We start from the raw sequence: 19,822 nt of genomic DNA, 5'->3' as shown, positions 1-19,822 counted from the left end.
CTGTTGCTATCCAAGGTTCTCTGCTGTGCTTATACTTTGATATCTTTGTTTACTGTAAATGACTAAGGTAAGAAGATTTTGTAATTGAATATTCTTTGGACTGTAAAATGTATATGACCTGGACTGTTTATTGGACTGTGCTATTTCTTAAAGTAAACTTTAACTCAATTCAGTGTAGCTGTGTGTGGCTGAATAATTATTCATAACTACTCTCATAAACGTTTCCATGTGTATATCCTTGTTACTCAAGGATTATTGTGTATATATCATAACAGAACACATAGGTTTTCAATAGTCTGTGCCCAAATGAAGCTATTTAAGTTTTAGAAATTTTGCTTGAATATAGAAAGAAACACAACTGTTTTTCAGATATGGTCTGGAAGGCGTTTGCTATGGATAGAAAAGGTTCAGAAGGGAGGAAAGAGAGGGAAAACCTCTGGGACAAATTACTTGCTTGGCAATGGCAGGTGCAGATATTATGACTGAGGGGAATCAGGGAAGAGAGAGAATGAAAGTTGCTTTAGAGATCAGAGTGGTAAGTTTTAGTTTACTTTATTGTCATTGCACCTTGTACAACGAAATCAAACACCGTCTTCAGTGCACATCATGACCATGACCATGAAAATAAACACAAACACACATCCTTCACCCTTCACACTTCACACATTGAACCAGAAACCCCTGACACCACACCAACACTGCACTATACAGCAGAATTCAAAAGAGCTACTGCCCTGGGATAGAAGCTGTTTTTCAGCCTATTTGTCCTTGTTTTTATTATTCTGTACTGTCTGCCAGATGGTAATAGTTTAAAAAAAGGGTTCCCAGGATGAGATGGATCTTTGAGAATGTTTTGAGCTTTCTTAAGGCAGTGGGAGCTACAAAGCTCTTCCATAGTGGGGAGAGGGCAGCCAATGATCTTCTGGGCAATGACGTTAACCCTCTGGAGTGCCTTCCTATCTGCCACTGTGCAACTGGCAAACCATACAGAGGTGCAGTATGTTAAAATGCTCTCCATGGTGCAGTGGTAGAAGGTCACCAGCAGTTTTTCGTTCTGTTGTTGTTTTCTGAGAAGTCTCAGGTAGTATAATCTCTGCTGGGCCCTTTTGACCAGGGCTGCAGTGTAGGTACCCCAGGTCAGGTCCTCTTTTAGGGTAACACTCAGAAACTTAAAACTGGCCACTTGCTCCACTCAGTCTCCATTGATAAGCAAGGGTTGGATGTTTGATCTATTCAGGCCAGTGAGATATGCCCCATTGAGACATCCGAGGCAGTAATTAAGAGGAAACCAAGGAGGAACAGTAATGCACTGAAATAACAAAGAAGTGGACTGGTTAGGTATGATAAAAAGTAGACGAAAAGTGCCACACTGGAAGCTGATTCCCTACTACAGAGATTATTGCAATAAGAAACAAGTGCAGAGGCTTTCGGATTGGCAACAGAGCTGAAGGGAGACAGGAAAGGCACTGGGAGCAGGTTGTCCAGGGGGATGTACTGTACTGGTAGCAACCACCATATTCATGGTGGCAACTGAGCAGAGGTAGCAGACAAAATTTTATTTTGGCCAAACTATCTGGTTCAAAATAGTTCAGCAGAACTTCCAGAATGTGAGGGTTTATACATGAAAATAAAATGTATTTTCTATTTTGTGCATACATAGGGCTCTACTAATATGCTGTTGTGGGGAAAAATCCATCTGTTTAGGAATATTTAGCACTCCAAAGTGATGCATTTTAATCCCATTAACAGGCTATAGATGTTCATGAGTTTGTGCAAAAATCGGGCACAGCACTGCAACAGAAAATCATGTGGAACTCTATCATCAGCATATGCATCTTTTTACAAACTTCACATTGCTGAACTAGATTAAATAACATACACATCTGGAAATATATTAGAGGAGGCAAGCACTCACAGTTTAGAGGCTCCCTGATATACAACATACTTTGTTTTCTGTGGATAAACCTAACAAAATATTTCCTGCAGAAATCTTCTAATCTTCTAATTTGAAAAGAATCAGCCTCCCAAACACATACTTGATCCAAGCTACCGTATGTTGTTTCCTAATGGGTTTCGTGCTCCAGAGGTTCCTGTACTCTTATGATGTTATCAATAATAGTGTCATTGTTAGTGCTAGTTAAAAATAAATAAAAATTGAATCCAGAGATTAAAGGTGGTTAGAAAGCCGTAATTACAAGAGACCATATTACAATGTAATTAATAAATTGCCAAGTTTCTTAACTCTGATGGAGGGTCATGGGACATGGACAGAAGGTAAGCTGAATATTCATTGTTCCAATTTTTCTTGACTTTTGTTAATAATATGAATATGTCATCATTTCTTAATATGATCATTAAGCAAATATAACGCTACCTTTAAATATAACAGTGCCCTTTATTATATTATAACTTCCTATCCTGTGACAATATTGAGTATAAAAGATTTGGATTGGTATTTTTGCTTCTTTATTTTAAGATAATGTTTAAGCATTGTGTTTATATCATGGGAGTATATGAAAATTGTAGATTTATTACTGTATTTTAACTGTAAAATACTGAAGAGTAAATATTAATTATTCAGTAAATTTAAAAAACCCAAAAGAAGAAATAAAAGCAAATATAAGCATTGATCAGAGTAATTTTTTAAAAAAATCTGGATTCGATGTACAGTAATATGTAGTTTGTCAGTTATGGTGGATGAGTGAAGCTATTATTATTTTCAGATACTACTTATTTCATACTATAATTTTTTTCACAAGTAACATGAGATTAGAAAATAGACCATATAGTGCTGACATTTTGAGCAGAATCAGAATCATATAATTTGTGTTCTTCATTCAGAATAATTATAATGTTCATATCTTTTCAAGAGTAGCGATGTTTGAGTGCAGCTACTCCTGCTGTTAAAAGGCATGAGGCAGGTTTTTATAAAACTCATAAATGGCCCTGGAGAGTTGGGAAAATATTTGTGAAAAGAATAAAGGTTGCATCTTAGGAGGGAGATGAAAAATCCCTCCCCCCATTTATTAGATGAAATATTCACTGGTTCAAAAGCATTTAAATCACCAAAAGTATACTTAGAATCAAAGCCAATGCCCCATGCACCTGTATGTTTTCAATATGATCTAAGTGCTATTTGGATAACTTTTTGAATATAAATAAAATTATACTTACTGCCTGCAATGCCCTGGCAATTGTAGGGAATTACCATATTGATTACAGTATAATTTCATTTGCGAGTTTGAAAACAGCTTTTTAAAAATTCAAAGATTTTACCATCTTATTTCTGCTCAGATAATCGGCCTTACTGGATAATAATTTTATAAATAGGAAAGTGAAACCAAATGCTTCATTCAGTTTATAGATGCTAAAATGTTATGTGTGACAAACAATGGGTCTATTTAGTCTTGACAGTGAGTCACATTTAACTGCTTTTTATGGCTGACCTATGTTTGACCTGTGTGAGTTGTGAAAAAGTCTTCAGATGGCAGTGCATGTTCCCAAGGAGGAATTCGCTGAGTAGATAGTTGAATTTAAAGTAACATCAACCAATAACATTTTCATGCAATCACATTTAGGAAATCCTGAAACAGTTTTTGATGACTTTGAGTCACCAACTGTTGTTAAAGTTGTTTATGTGACCTTCTTTTAAGTTCTTAATTAAAAGAAGTTGAACACTAAAATAACATTAATATTTGGACAAACATCTTATTAACATTGTTCTTAAATATTCAGCCACTTTCAGCTTGCTTTCTTGAGTCTGGAAGTGTATAGAATCTCAGAATTAGTCGCATGTGCAACATTAAGTCTAGACACCACCTTTAAGATGGCAATATGCACAATAGACTCCACAAATGTGGAGTCTTATCAGATAAGCCAGTGGTTCTCAACCTTTTTTTCACCATAGACCCCCTTTATACACCTTTTGTATCCATGAACCATGGCCACAGATCCCAATACTTAACTCAAGTTTTAAATTATAACATTTCTTCAAGACTTTGTGGATATCTTGTGACAACATCACGGTACCTCAGGGGTCCCCCAGGGAGCCAATAGCATAAAGAGTTTAGTTTTGAAAAGTTTAGTTTTACATGAAGACATTGTTATTTGTCAATTTTTATACACACATTTTATCTGAAAATCATCTTTTTATATTATATCTTTTATAGTGTAGAATCTTTATCTTGAAAATACTGCAACTATTTCTTAGTGGGACCATGTGCCTTTATTTATTTGTTTGTATGTTGGTTTTAGAGAGCCAGTTTTATGTAGTGGTTAAGGTATCAGGCAGAAGACCAAAAATTCTAGTCCCGTCTTGGGCATGAAGCCACCTGGGTGACTTTGGACCAGTCATATTCTCTCACCCTAGGAAGGAGGCAATGGCAAACCACTTCTAAAAAATCTTGCAATTAATTAGAGAAAGAGTTAAATATGCATTGAAGTCTATCATTAAATTTAAAACTATACTAGTTGTTATTTGATGTATCATATTTCTATCTAATATATACATAACTGTGTTGACATTGGATGTCCTATGTACTTTTAGTCTGACCTAATCAGTTTTACACGTGCTGTTTTCAAGATGTTCCTGAGGACTGATAGTTAGTGGTATCAATTTAATCCAGTTGTGGCAAAGGTTCTATATAATGAATATGGCTAAAGATCCAATTGGTCATGGTCTCTCTCAGCAACTCTAGCAGTAGCCATGAGTTCAGAATGAGTCCCAAGTTGCAGATTTTCCCCTTTTGGGAAAATAAAACTGCTCTAAAGTTAAAATCAGACAAAAAGGTGGCTTCTGGATAATTAAGAACTGTGTCATGTTGGGATTCACATTCACTCTTTCATCCCATCAAACTCCTCATAGCCTCCAGACACTGGGCCAAGATATTCATGATATTTCTGGCCTTCCCTGAGCAGCTGTGTAACTGGGGATTATTGGTGTATTGATGATACCTGCTCCTGAATTGAGGAAGAATCTATCTCATATTACAAATTTTATGTAATTGGTGGAAAAGTAAGGTTGAGGGGACCGAACTATTATCAGTTCTTATTGAGCTAGCCTCTCTTCCCTGTAAATAATTGATAACCTGTGGAAGGCAGAGGACCACTATCACACAGTGTTTCTGACCTCCAAAGCTTGTAGATGATCCAGAAAGGTAAAATGACTGATGTTCACTGAACTGCTGCTGAACTTTCAAGTCCAGAAGAGGTGTATTTCCTCCCCTCCAGGGTCTGATAAATAATATGTACTTTTGCCAGATGCATTTATTGAATTTTCAGCTTGTACATTAGGATGTTTAATATAATATCATTATATTCCATAGAGACATTAATTATTCTATTATAGTAAAACCATATGCATTTACAAAGACATGGCCCAGGGGTATCTATCTTTTCCAGAACTTGTTCTGATCACTAGTGATGGTATACAATCTCCAACCAGTTAAAGATAATTGCTTCATCAACTTTTCTGGGCAGAACTTGCATTTATGTGGCTCCTGCCCTTTGGAATACCGTATCCCCTGAGGTAGATCGGCACCAACCCTCCTGACCTTCGGTTAGGGGCCTGAAGATCTGGCTCTGCCAACAGGGGAGTATCATTCTGGAGGTGGTTAGTAGATTAAAAGAATTCCTCCCCCCGGTATTCTTTGTGCTTCTTCTCTCCCTTTTTAAACATTTGATTATACATTTTGGTATAATTATTATTTTTGTTACTACTGTTTTATCTTTTTAATGTTTCTAGTTTTAATGTTTGTAAGCCACTCAGAGTTGCCTCCGGACAAGATGGGTGGCACATAAATCCAATAAATAATAATAATATTCCATATTTGGGAGTCTAAAGCCGCCTTTACTTCTGCTATCTTGTAGTCATTTTAGTTTTATTCAAGGTTTCTTCCCTAGCCAAACAAATTTAATTGTCATTTTATTTAGCTTCTCAAAAAATTTCTTACGTAATTTTATCAGTATCGTTTGAAATAGGTATAAAATTTTTGGTAATACATTCATTTTAATTGTAGCAATTCTTCCAATTAGTGATAATTGCAGTTTCCCCCAAGCATCCAAATATTTTTTTTTGTTGGAGCAATTTATTGTGCTTCTTTTATTGAGGAGCATCTTGCCATCAACCAGATTCCAAGATATTGAACCTTTTTAGTTATCTGTATTTCCAGTTTCCTCTCTAATTCCTTTTTCTGGCTATCCGTAAATTTTTTAGCTATTATCTTAGTCTTGTCCTTGTTTATTTTAAGTCCTGCCACCTTACCAAATTCTTCTATTTCTCATACTAAGTTGTCTCCTGTTTCTATGGGCTCCTCTATGATGAATACTAGGTCATCTGCAAACGCCTGTATTTTATATTCTTCTTGTTTTATTTTTACACCTTTTATTCCTTGTTCTTGTCTAATACGTGCTAGTAATACCTCTGATGAGAGATTAAGGTGACAAAGGACATCCCTGTCTTCCACCATTGGCTATACTAAATTTCCCTGTTGTTTCCCCATTTAGTATTACACTAGCCGCTTGGATAGACTATATTGCAGATATCATCTCCACAAACTTTCCCCCAAAGTTCATAGTTTTTAATTGCTGAATAAGAAACTGCCAATTTAAATTATCAAATGCTTTTTGCGCACCTAAGAATATCAATGCTGCTTGTTTCTTGGGATGGGCTTCATAGAATTCCAGACATTTATTACCATTCTCGTATTATTTCTAATTTGCCTTTTTGGTAAGAACCTGTTTTGATCTGGGTATATAATTTCATTTAATAATTTTTTAACTCTTTCTGCAATTATGGTAGCAAATATTTTATAGTCGGTATTTAAAAGCGAAACAGACCTATAATTTTTAATCTGTTGGTGGTCTGTGCCCTTCTTTAATATTAATGTAATATATGCCTCGGACCAAGATTTCAGTAATTTAGCATCCGCCAGTGCTTCATTATATAATTCCAACATTAACATCTCAAGTGGTTCTTGTATAGTTTTGTATAGTTCCCCTGGGAGTCCATCAGGTTCCAGTGTTTTATTATTTTTTTGTTTTCCGATTGCCTCTTTTAATTCCGATAAAGTTATTTTATTGTTCAACATTTCCTTTTTATCTTCTGATATTGTAGTTAGGCCATTCTCCCTTAAATACTGTTTTATACTCTTTTCCAATATATCTTCTTGACTATACAGGACCTCGAAGAATTTTTGTGTGATATTCTTTTTCTCTTCCATCTGATAATGTAGATTCCCATTCTCGCCTAACAGTTGTTATATTAATTTTTACTCTTTCTCTTTTTTAAATATATATGACAGCCATCTCCCTGGTTTATTTGCATGTTCAAAAATATTTTGTTTTACCATTTTAAGATTTTGTGCCCTTTCTTCTTATATCATTAGATTTATTTTATGTTTAACTAAAGCCCTTTCTCCTTTAATTTTGTTGTTCTGACGTTCTTTTTGTAGTATTAATTCCAATTTTTAAAGTTCTTCCTGAAGTGAAGTTTGTTATTTCCTCTTTTCCTTGTTTCTTCGAGCTACATATGCTATCGATAATCCTCGCACATATGCTTTAGTGGTATCCCACAATTTTTGCAGCAACGCTTGTTCTTTCTTATTTTCTTTAAGTAGTAATTCCAATTCTTTTCCCATCATTTGGATGTAGTCTTTTTCTTTCAAAATCTTTTGGTTCAGTGTCCATCTCCTTCTTTTTTTCTGTCCTTTCCATCTTACTTTCAGAGGATTATGGTCTGCCCAAGTATTTGTCATAATTTCTATCTCTTTTATGTCTCTTCCCATTTCTGGGTTCATCCATACCATGTCTATCCTTGACCATGAATTATGCGGACTTGAATAGAAGGTGTATTGGTTCTTTTTTGGATTTAAGTCACTCCATGTATCTTGCAGGTTTAGTTCTTGTATCATCTCAAAGAATATATTTGGTAGCATTTTCCTTTTCTTCTTCTTTTTAATTACTTGTATAGTCTTTCTTAATGTCCACCACTGCATTAAAATCACCCACTAGACATATGTTTTCATACTCTGTCTCTTATTATTTTTCCATGCAATTTGCGATAAAATTCCTTCTGATTATTGTTTGGTGCATATATTACCACAAGCAACGTTTGTTTCTGGTTTATTATTATTTCAATCATTAGTATTCTTCCATTAGAATAATTTTGTTTTAACCACTCTTTTATGTATACCGCTATTCTTCTCTTCTTTTGATGAGCAAGAGATAAATGGAATTTCCCAAATTTGGGGTATTCTAAGCTGCTGCCCTGTTGCCTCTTAATATGTACTTCCTGTAGACACACAATGTCCATATTCTGTTTTTGTAAATTTACTAGTATTTGTTTCCTTTTTGCAGGTGAATTCATTCCATTAATGTTTATTGATATCATCTTAATCTCCTCCTGTATCTTATTGTTTATACGTAGGTCTCTATCTTCTATTTGTCCTTGTTTCTCTCTGCGCTCTTGTTCTCGCGCCTTCTCTTTCAAAACATTCCATTTCCTCCCATCCTCTTTCATCTTGGTCTGTCTCTTTCTCTTCTATTTGCTGTTCTTCCTGACTCTTAATCTCTATCTCTTCTCTACTGCCTTGGTTTTCATCCATCACTAAATAGTGATCATAAAATTCATGCGTGTTGTCCAGATTATCGATTCTAAATTTCTTGTCTTGCCACATAATCAACATTCCTTTTGGAATAAGCCATCTAAACAGCACCTTGTGTTTAACCAGTTGCGAAGACAGGAAACGATAATCTCGTCTTTGTTCCCTAACCCTTCTTGGGATTTGTTTTAAAGTTTGGATTTCTTTTCCTTTATAAATCAGTGGCTCATCCCTAATCATCTTGTAGATTTCATCTCTCATTGTTTTCCTAGGGAATCTCACATGGACTCCCTTGGTAACTTGTGCTGTCTTGCATAGTTGGTATGTATTCTATAAATCTCATCTATGTCACCTTTGATTTCCTGCTTACTTTTCTGTAGAGTATCTGCTAGTAGTTCTGACATGATCTTTATCAGGTCTTCTTCCTTATTTTCAACCACATTTTGAAATCTGAAGAAAAAGGCTTCTTTTTCTATTTCTAGATGGACGATTGCCTCTTTCAGATTTCTGTTTGCTGCCATCAGTTTCTGTTCCATTGTTTCTAATTTCTTTTCATTTTGTTCTGTTTTATTTCCACCACCTGCATTTTTTGTTCATTCTTATCTATTGCCTGTTGTATCATCCCTATTTTATCATCTAGTTTATGAATATCTCCCTTCATCTTTCCTATATCATTTATTTTGTCATGATTTCTTGTTATAGCCTCTTGCCTTATCATCATCATGTCCTGTATCGTAAGGAGAGTCATCTGCATGGTCTGCATACTCAGTGTAGAGCCTGTTTTCTCACCACTCAGCATACCCTCTATTAAAATTTGACCTGATGGGGATGCTATTGTCAATGATGGATTTGACGTTGTTTTCTTCCCTGTTTTCATAGTAGTCATTTTGCTTGTCATTTTCATCACCCTGAAAATATTTTTCCACAATACCATCAATTGGCTACCCTAGGAAGTATTAGACCAAAATAAGAAAATGGCTGGAGGAAATCACGAGTCAACGAATTGAGTTAAAACCTGAACTATTTCTACTAGGGATAATAAGAGGAAACTACAGTAAGAAAATTCAATATATTATATTGCACATAACAACTGCAGCCAGAATTGCATATGCACAAAACTGGAATCACAAAACTGGAATCAGGACAGCACGCCCTCTGAGGGAGTGGTGATAAAAAAGGGTGTTAGATTGTGCGGAGATGGACAGGCTAACATTAGAATTAAAAGAAAGAGGGAAACGGAATATTATTTGGTCTGGGACACATGGTATAAATGGTTAGAAAATTGAAGTAAAGATTAAACATAAAGGTAATTTAAGAGGTATATTAAACTTAATGGTAATGTACATAGTTAAAGGAAGAAAAAGGAATGTAACTGATATGTAAATATGAATATTATTGATGCTGGAACGCTGCAAAGATGGCAAAAGTAATATAAACTGATGAAATATGCTTAATAAAAATATTTAAAAATATTTAAATAATAATAATAATATTCCACATTTGGAATATCCCAGGTCCTTTGAAAGGATAGATTGATAAAAATGCCAAATCTAGTCTAAAAATGTGACTGACTGTATGACAAACCATAATAATAGTAAAGATGAAATATTTGACAGTAAAAAGACAGTGAGACTGAGCTTTGAGCAAAGAGGACAAATAGAATAGAATATCCTGATAGAACGTATTGGTAGCTTTTGATAAGGTAGAGGTTAATCAAGAAGAAAAGTTAGTGTGGCAAAAATAGTCATTCCAATAGTTCTCATCGAACATAGGGGTGGGGGAAAGAAGAAATGGTCAGTTGATTGGTCGTTGATGCTCCTATGTCTGATCTGGATTTGGAACGTAGATTGTCTTGGTTGTGAGATGATCAAGATAAGGAAGAGAGATCAGGGAACATTAAGCCTCTTTATGTTACTTGATCGCTTAGGACTTTTTTCACACTTTTGATGATAGTATCTTTTTGGAATGCTTGAAGAGATGAAGATCAGGTATGACTTTATAGTAGTTTTACTCATACATTACTAGCTATTATTATAAGATTGGGGAAAGGTTCCATTGTAATCTGATAAATTACATGATAAATTACTTGGAAGAGACAGTCCTAGGATAGGCTGAGCCATAACAGGGAACTTTAGTGTTGATTATTGCCACACAGTATATCAGGTAGCCTTGAAAATGGTTCAAGAACTGCAGTTGGCCCAGTATCCAGTAATGTAGATGATAAATAAATATCATAAAATGATGGAGCTTGAAGGGTGCAGTCAACCTCCTACCAACCTCCAAAATGTAAAGATGTGGGCAAACCTTATGTATTCTTTACTTATATATATCCCAATGCAATTTCTCTTTCAGATGTTGAGAAGTTCTATTTGTTGGAAATAGAATGTGTACTTTATTAAATTTGATTTTGACACAAATGTACTATATATGCCCGCATATCTCTGTTCTTATATGGCTTAAATTAAACTGAATAAATCAGGTGGCAGTAGAATCTACAAGAAAAATAGGAAGGAAAGTTCAGAGGAACTACAAAATTCTTATTTCATTTCCCCCCAATTTAATTATTTTTATATCATAATTTTTAGTGAACCTATTTCATATTCTTTGAATACATGATTATTATAATCCTATTCTCATTTAATGAGGAGTAAATTCCATTGAACTAAATAGGACTTAGGCCCCTGTAGTAATTAATCAGGTTCTGTCTGCGCCTGTGACAAATTTCATAAACTTTTTTGCTTTGAAATATCTCAGTACATGTGAGGCGTTGGAAGAGTCTTTGATTTATATAAGTGTCAAAGACTGTCCAGATATATAGATTTCAGATATTATCTTTATTAGTGTAAAATTCTCTTCTTCACTTTCCTTCTTTGTTCCAAATTGAAGGATCGGTTTTTCACAGCACTTTTTTCAATTATTTAAATAAACTCAAAATAAATATATCATCTCTGTTCATGGCATTCCTGTTTCTCACATAATTTAACATGTTACACTTATTATTTGCACAGTCAATGCTGGAGTGATCACAGATGAGAAAATTGTACAGCAGCAGGTTTGTTTCTTTTGATGCTGTCAAAGAATCAAAATCCAATACTTAAGTTGCTTTAATGAAAAACATGTTTCCGTAGTGTTTTTGTGTTGCAATAGGTTACTGTCAACCTATAAAACCACAAAAAAATATTTTTTGTGTTGCAATAGGTTACTGTCTTAAAATTTCACATTTGTACTGAAAATGAGGTTAATTCTTTTAAAAAGGACAGCATACTACTTATTCTTTCTATGAAATGACTGCGTTTTCTCATCCTAATATTGCATATTTGTATATACTTTCTGCAATTAAACCTGAGCTTGGTAGATGTTTCTTCTGCACCCAAGATGCAAAGCCATGACGTGCTTAAGCAGAACATTTCCATCTTACTTCAGACCCTTTTCTCCATCTTTCCTTTTCTCCTGATGAACATTTCTTCAATAGTTTATTGGGTTCTATATATCGATGGTTTCAAAGTGATCTTAAAACATCATTATGGGATTATTAAGAAGCTAAAATAGTTATATAGGAGCCTGAGAAATCTTACCTATGCAGAAATCACTAGTTTTGCTTTTAGCTAGTATCTACCATTTTATTCATTGTGAGACAGAACAATGATCTGTAAAAGATAAGATTCCAGATCATCAAATAACTTGATAAGTAACATTAATGTTTAAAAGTAATGAATTAGATAATAGTTTATTGATTGACTAGTCTTACAACTTTATCAATAAAATAAAGCATAAAATAAAAAATACAATCTAATTTCAGAATAAGATAGAAAGGAGGAATTAACGTGATAAAAAAACAAGTGTGTTATTGGAGAGAGACCAGGGTGGGATTCTACCAGTTCGCACCTATTCGCTAGAACCGGTTGTTAACATTCTAAGCAGTTTGGAGAACCGGTTGTTAGAAGAAATTACTAGCCTAATCCTGTAAGGAAGGCTGAAAGGAAACATTCTGGTGTTGCTTACAGAAACTGTCTCTCCGTTAACCCTTATTACATTCTTGGCAGGACTAGACTTCCTGTCTCAGGAACGTCTCTGGAGTTTTCCCCCCCTCCTTTGCTGGTTCTTTGCTTGTGTGAAGTGACCATTCAAAGTTACAAAGGCACTGAAAAAAGTGACTTATGACCATTTTTCATACTTACGACTGTTGCAGCATCCCCACAGTCATGAGAGGCCAGGCGAGGAGATGCATGCCTCGATATGAGTGATATTGAGTTGGCCACACCCAGCCAATAACAGACCACCAAGCCATGTCCACACAGTCACATAGCCATCAAGCCACGCCCACCACCTAAGCCACGCCCACAGAACCGGTTGTTAAAAATTTGAATCCCACCCCTGGAGAGAGACAGTAATCACATAAATGAATATCCCTTGCAGGGTACCCCAATTTGTTCAATGTATTGGGTTCGTAGGATGACTGTCTTAGTTTTAAACTTAGCAATACTGGCTTACAATATGTACAATTGAGCTCAGAAGGAAATATGAATTTGTGATTTGGATCCCAGTAGGCTGTTCTTTCCAAAAGGGAGGTTAAGAATTAGGCCAGATGGGAACATATAATTGACAGTCAAACAAAATATAAATTAGGTGAAATGTGTCCAGTCCATTTCCCATTTTTAAAAATTTATGTAATATTATCTTTTAACCATACTGATATATTGTGGAATACTAATGATTATAAGGAGGTATTCCTTAAGGTTTTTCTTTTTAGATACGATAATTTTTTCATCTTACTTAAATTACTTTAATATCTTTCTTAAGTGTTAGCTGTAATTTTGGATATTAATCATCACTCATCTAAGCAGTTCACAATATTTTTATAACCTAAGCAAGTACGCATGATTCCTGCTTCTGATGCTATTGCATCTCTTCAAAATGTATCCTTTTCTCCCATATAAGTGCATTAGGTATGTTTCTATGCATGTTCAATAATTTCTGTAAGGGCAAATAAAAGAGTAAGTTTCCCTTTCTAGTGTTTCCACCGGACTAATAAAAAATGGGGATAAATAAAATAATATCAGGTAAAATATCTGCACATCAGTGTTAATGTTCAGTTTTGCAGTTTTCTATAACTATCATTATAAGAGAGCTATGGAGAACCTTGTCAAGAACAATGTGGTATTTCATTGTTTTGGGTTTTTTTTACAGCTTCATTCCTCAATATGATACTGTTGATATAACAGATTTAAAATGCATATTGTTTGTATCTTTTAGTGTTCAGCACAATCATCTTCAGAAGCCTGGGATTTCACTACACATAATAATAATACACTGACTTCTCAGAAAACAAAACTTAATTTCAGGTAAAAAAAATCCCATTTTTTTATATTTCTTTTTTTCTCTATTTCTAGAATACAAATAAGTCTATGAATTTTTGCTTTTAAGAATGCAAATTTATACATATATTAGTTTAACATATTAAGTAGATAAGACTGTAGAAATCTTGTAGTTTAAAAATATTAGCACTTGATGGATTTCAAGGTGTCATAAAGCATCTGTATTGCCATCTCATTTGGGGTTCAACTACAAGATGTTGCCATCTAACTTGGGACTCAATGTCATGACAGAAAGACTAGAAGTTTACAGATGTTAGACATTTTCTTTTATGTATTTTTCAAATAATATGAGAATTACTTAAATTTGATAAACATGATAGAGATTATTAATACTGTTAGCGTGAATTGGATCAATATGGATGATACTTAGAATTAATTTTGTTTACATATATAAAGAAATGTTTAGATTGAATAAGAAGGCATAGATGAAGATAGAGATAAAGATGAGGAGCTAGGTTTTTTTAGTTAATGTATGCTTAAGCAATATAATGAGGATTACTTCGACAAGTGTGATAGTGATTACTAATATTGTTATGATGAACTGGATTAATATGAATGATACCCAGAATCAACTCTGTTCACACACAATATGGATGTATATCATCTCCTTCCACTTATGACTGCATGAATAACTTTGTAACTTTGTTGCTTGTATCCTTATGATTTTTATTTACTGTTTACTAGTATGATTTGATTTGATTTGATTGCTTATTATTATGGTTACTAGAATAATTTGACTGCTTATTTGTATCCTTTGACTACTATTATGTGTTATACTTATGATTCTTGCCGAATGTATTTTTCTTTTTATGAACACTGAGAGCATTTGTACCAAAACAAATTCCTTGTGTGTCCAATCACACTTGGCCAATAAAACATTCTATTCTATTCTATTCTATTCTATTCTATTCTATTCTATTCTATTCTATATTGGAAAAAAATAATAAATATATCTTTAAAAATGCCTACCTTTGCATCTTAGGCTAATAAATATTAGTGCTCTCCCAAGTTTATAAGATGCTGTCACTGGAATATAAAGACTCAATAAATATGTATAAACCTAACCCTAAACAAAGATACCAAACAACCACTACCATCACCACAAGAATAATAATAATCCATTTTTCTAATAATCTCAGATTATTAGAAAATTGATAATTTTAATTCACTATCATTTTTATCTTCTATAGTGTCCCAGGTTAAACCATTTCTGGAATCAGTTTAAATTTGTATATTACTTTAATAAACAAACCTATATTATTCTTTTAAAAATAAAAATTCCTTCAAATTTGGTTTTCCTTCCTTTTACATTTTCTCTATCCCCTCTGCTTCTCTGTTTAATGTCTTGTCTGATGAAGTCTTCTGAAGAATTCAAAAGCTTGCATCTTATTCTCTGATTTTTTCAATTAATTCTTATAGAAGCATTGCTTTAGGTGTTTTGGATTTCCCCCCACCCCTTACCTGACTAGCACTGATTTTTGTTGTATCTTGAAATAAAGTGCTCATTTACACATGCATGATCAACTGAACCTTTTGCTGTGAATATATGAAAGAAGTCCATTTAAAAAAGTATTTTTCTTAAGTCGGTACTGGTTATGCCTATGCTTTGTCAGTGACAAAGTCTCTAATAGTTCTAACACAGGGGTAGGGAAACTTGGCTCTATTATCACTTATGGACTTCAACTCCCAGAATTCCTGAGTGAGCCATATGCCCTACATTTGTGTATTAAATAGTCCCATTCAAGTCAAAAATTGATTTCCCCCACAACTGAAAAACCAGTAGCCCAGGGATGGGGAAACTTTTATGGCTCACTCAGGAATTCTGGGAGTTGAAGTCCATAAGTGATAAAAGAGCCAAGTTTCCCTATCCCTGTTCTAACACATGAAAATCTGTGCTGGCTAATGACTACAATAAAGTATTACATATAGTTTCATATACAAGTTACTCATTAATGTTCTACTTCGAACCTTCTTCCCATTTGGTGATCTTCTACTCTTTGAAAATACAATATCCTCTTACTTTCCATCTTCATGTCCAGAGAAGCCTCAGCCTTAGCAAAGATTTCCCTGCATCTTCCATGTCACTATGTTTAGATCTCAAAAATGCAAAGAAAAGATCTATTTTTGCTCATATTGTCTACTTGTGTGAAACAATATAATAATACTGTATGTTGCAAAGCTTTCCTTTGACAATATCCCCTGCTGCAATTAAGTTGGAATACCAGAGTATTTCTTTTCAGTTATATCTGTAAAATGTAGTAATTGAATTTCTTCCACAAAAACTCTTGGCTCAGTAGGAAGTATTTCCCTGAAAGACTTCTATAGCCTCTCTATGATGCCTGTATTTGCTTGGATAACCATTTATTATTCCATACTTGACCACATCAGCTTCTCTTCCTGTTTTGTTGTCACTTTAATTTCCTGCAAGGTTGTAGATTTAATCAGTAGCTAATGCCTTGTGTTGATTGACTCAATTTCCTGATTAGGTCTATATCACCTCCTTGTTCCTGATGTATTCCATGCTGAAATATCAACTCTGGCTAATAATTTCCTAGAACCAGGGGTAGGATACAACAGGATTAACTACCAGTTCGAGATTTACGAGGTTTGGTGATTTATGATGTGCTTCCCTGTGCGCTGCGAGCCGCGCGCCTGTAAATCGACATCAGCATGCTGTATGCAGAGAAGCAGCCTTTGAAACAGCCCTCTTTTCCTGCTTTTTTAACTGCAGCTGTGCCTCGTTTGGCAGCTGAAGTTGAAAAATCAGGAAATAAAGATCAGGTAAGAGGTGGGCGGCTAGGCAAAAGCATCAGCAGACATAGAACCGGTTCTATGTCTGCTGCTCTTCAGAGCTACCGGTTCTACAGAGGTGGACAGAACTGGTAGAAACCCACCCCTGCCTAGAACTGCCAGGTAAAAGATGGGGAATGCAGCGGTGTCTAACTGAAAAGTGTGGGCATGAGGGGCACATTTATATACTAAGCATTGTGTCAAAATTTGCTCTGTTGTGAACCTATAGGTAAAATTGTTTTCTACAAGCATTCATTGTAGTTTGGCTATTTAGTGCTCTCATGATGCACAATTAAAGTCAATGCTGCCCAGTTTTAAGCTTAGTAGTCCTCATCTTCATCTTTCCCCCCCAAAGGTTCTTCTTTATTTTAGTACATTATTAAACACAGTATCAGAATATTGGTCTAGATTAAGAACCTGTGGCCACTGAGGATGATCACCTGGATTGCTTCAGGGCAGCTGATACTCCTTGTTTAACTGCTTTAGCTATCACAGCCTGCATATCTAACTGTATATCAGGGTCCTGCCCTCCTGCTGATCAGAGCCCCGCAGCAGTGGGGGTGAAAGTGGCCTCTGGAGCCGCTCTGGGTCTCAGAGCTGTTCATGCAACTTCTGGGAAGACAGGAAACAAGTCTATTTCCTCAGCAATGCCAAAAGGCAGCTCTGGTTCTTGGAAATGAAACTGCTCCTCAGCTCCCCCAGTGGCAAATTCCTGTAATTGTCGCCTGTCATTCTGATGAGGCTTAGCTCACCTGTCTAATGGCCATTTGGCAGGAATCTGTCACCATACTATTTGGAATAGGGCTTGCTGTCTCGTAGCCCATAACCTGTTTAGAGCCCTGTCTCTACGGTGCTCATCACGCTTGCCTGCCTTGGAGCTCTTTTGAGACCCCGCAGTCTTGGATTTAGGCTTGGAGGCTTCCGTGGAAGCTGATGGAGCTGGGGCTTCAGGACTGGGAGAGCGTAATGACCTGCAAGCCATTTCCTCCACTCTCCTGCTTGCGTGGCCGCCATTAGCAGTTGAATCCACCATTTCCTGTCTAAACTGTCAGGCAGCCTGCCTCCCCTGGGACTTGCACTGCCATCTGGACTCGAGGGCGAGAAACTGCCCGAACAAGCAATCAATAATGAAGCTGTCAATTTCCTCACAATCTTCTTTGACAGCTCTCTTCCCGCCCTTCAGACAGTTGCTGCGGTAACTCTGAAAGCCATCAGATCAGCATTTTAAATGCGCGAAAGAGCTCTCCCAAGCCTTACCTGGTTAGTGACATGGAGCTAAGCTCATTCACACCAACCATGGCAATTATCTCCTTACTTGACTGCAGATCGGCCATCAGCTGATCTGGGCCCAACCGATCTGGGCCGAACCTCCGATCATCAGGTGCTGACAGCTGCTTAGTTGGTAGACCAAGAGCCAGCTGTCTCCTTGATAGCTTTCAGGATTGGATTTGACCAATATTTGTTGATATTTTATCCCAATTTGTGGAGCACTTCTGCACTTCTGGAAAAACATTAGGAAGAATGTATATGTAAATATATGTATATGTTTAAAAAAAATAAACCCAGAGGCAGAGTTTATACAGGTCATTATTTTATTTGCTGTTCACATCCAAAACTTAGGATAATAATTTAGGATAATTAGAATAATCTTGTATCACTTTATCTGTAATATTTACTATACCCAAAGATCTAAGAAATTATAGTTATATCTTTTGAAATATAAAAGAGATATGCATGAAATTTAAAAGCTAGTCATACTTAGAAGCTACCTATAAGGATAATGGATTTTTTCCTTGAAGACATGAAGTCCATGTTGAATACAATTTTGAAACATTTTTATTAAAATACATTATTTTTGAGAAGAGTGGTTTTGCTAAAACCTATGGTTGCAAATAAACATTTCAAAACAAATCAAGAGAAGAGTGATACAACTGGACAAATTGGTATTTCTCAAATTTCATAGGATGTATAGAAAATGTAAATTCAGACACGTAATACTGTAAATTGTGCACAAATAAAGGCTCTTGGCAATCCAGACCATGCAATAGTATACAATACATTTTATTACATGCGTAGAAATAAGTTTGGACTTTGCAATACATTTTATAATATAGCAGTTATTGACAATTTCCAGTGTAGAAGGTTCATTGCTTATCTTTCTCAGAATTATTTGTTTTTCCTCAGCAGAGATTTTTTTCTGTCTCTAAATTCAAGCTAGTGACTGGAATGGTATTTTTCTGAGGAAATAAATGTCCTTGTTTAATTTTACTGGAATGGTGATGTAATCATATCTTACATTCCTGAGTCAGTAAGAAGAAAGCTAGTGTGCTGTAGCCATTTAAATTTAGAAATCTCGGCATATCATCAATACCCTCTGCCAGCAATTCACAGAGAAAAATAATATATTTGAGTCATATTAGGAGTCAGCTGATGAAGAAGATTCTGTCCTGCATTCCTTTGTTATTTAAAGTATTTATGTGTCACCATCCAGGGAAATGCTCTCCCAAAGCAGCTTCCTGAAATCACTTAGTTAATAGGAAAATGGACAGAAAAACTTTATATTTACAGCTAGTGCATAGTACGATCAATTTATAATGGTGAGACAACTCTCCCACCCCCAGGTATCTGTTCTTTTATTATCTGCTTCTATTTCTATTTTTGTGCCTTACCCTAGACCAGTGATTCTCAAACATTTTGGTTTTAGCACCCCTTTGTATGCTTTATAATTTTGGAGCACTCCAAAGAGCTTTTGTTTGTATGATAAATTAAAACTGAGAAATTTTAAAATATTTGTTTATTTAACTGCTTGGAACCTCTTAGGTCTTGTGGATTTCCAGCAATCTCCCAGACCACATTTTGAAAGATGTCGGATTAGACTGTTGCCTCCATCTTAGTCTGCAGTTTATATTTATTCATGTTCATTCATGGAGAGAGATGATATGAAATCTGCCTCACAATGAATCTAACCTAAGTCAATCTCATTTGTGAAATGATTAACATTTTCCTAAATTACAGCAAATGTTCAATAAAGAAATCTGGATTTCTCATTTGAATTAG

General features: G+C 35.2%; 1 protein-coding gene across 4 annotated transcripts in view; it reads left to right on the top strand.

Annotated features, from left to right (window-relative positions):
- Window positions 1–19,822, top strand: part of PARD3B (par-3 family cell polarity regulator beta) — a 926,621-nt gene that overhangs the window by 252,092 nt on the left and 654,707 nt on the right. For all 4 annotated transcript variants that reach the window (XM_087949489.1, XM_087949488.1, XM_026673207.2 and 1 more), the window contains exon 5: window positions 13,854–13,942. In XM_087949489.1, the coding sequence (XP_087805615.1) occupies window positions 13,854–13,942 (89 nt within the window). The remainder of the gene's footprint in view (window positions 1–13,853; window positions 13,943–19,822) is intronic.

Source organism: Notechis scutatus, chromosome 1 (genome assembly GCF_049901735.1).
Source record: "Notechis scutatus isolate UNSWTSFEM ecotype Mainland chromosome 1, rNotScu1.2, whole genome shotgun sequence".
Classification (NCBI taxonomy): Eukaryota; Metazoa; Chordata; class Lepidosauria; order Squamata; family Elapidae; genus Notechis; species Notechis scutatus.
This window is presented reverse-complemented; position numbering and strand designations above follow the sequence as displayed.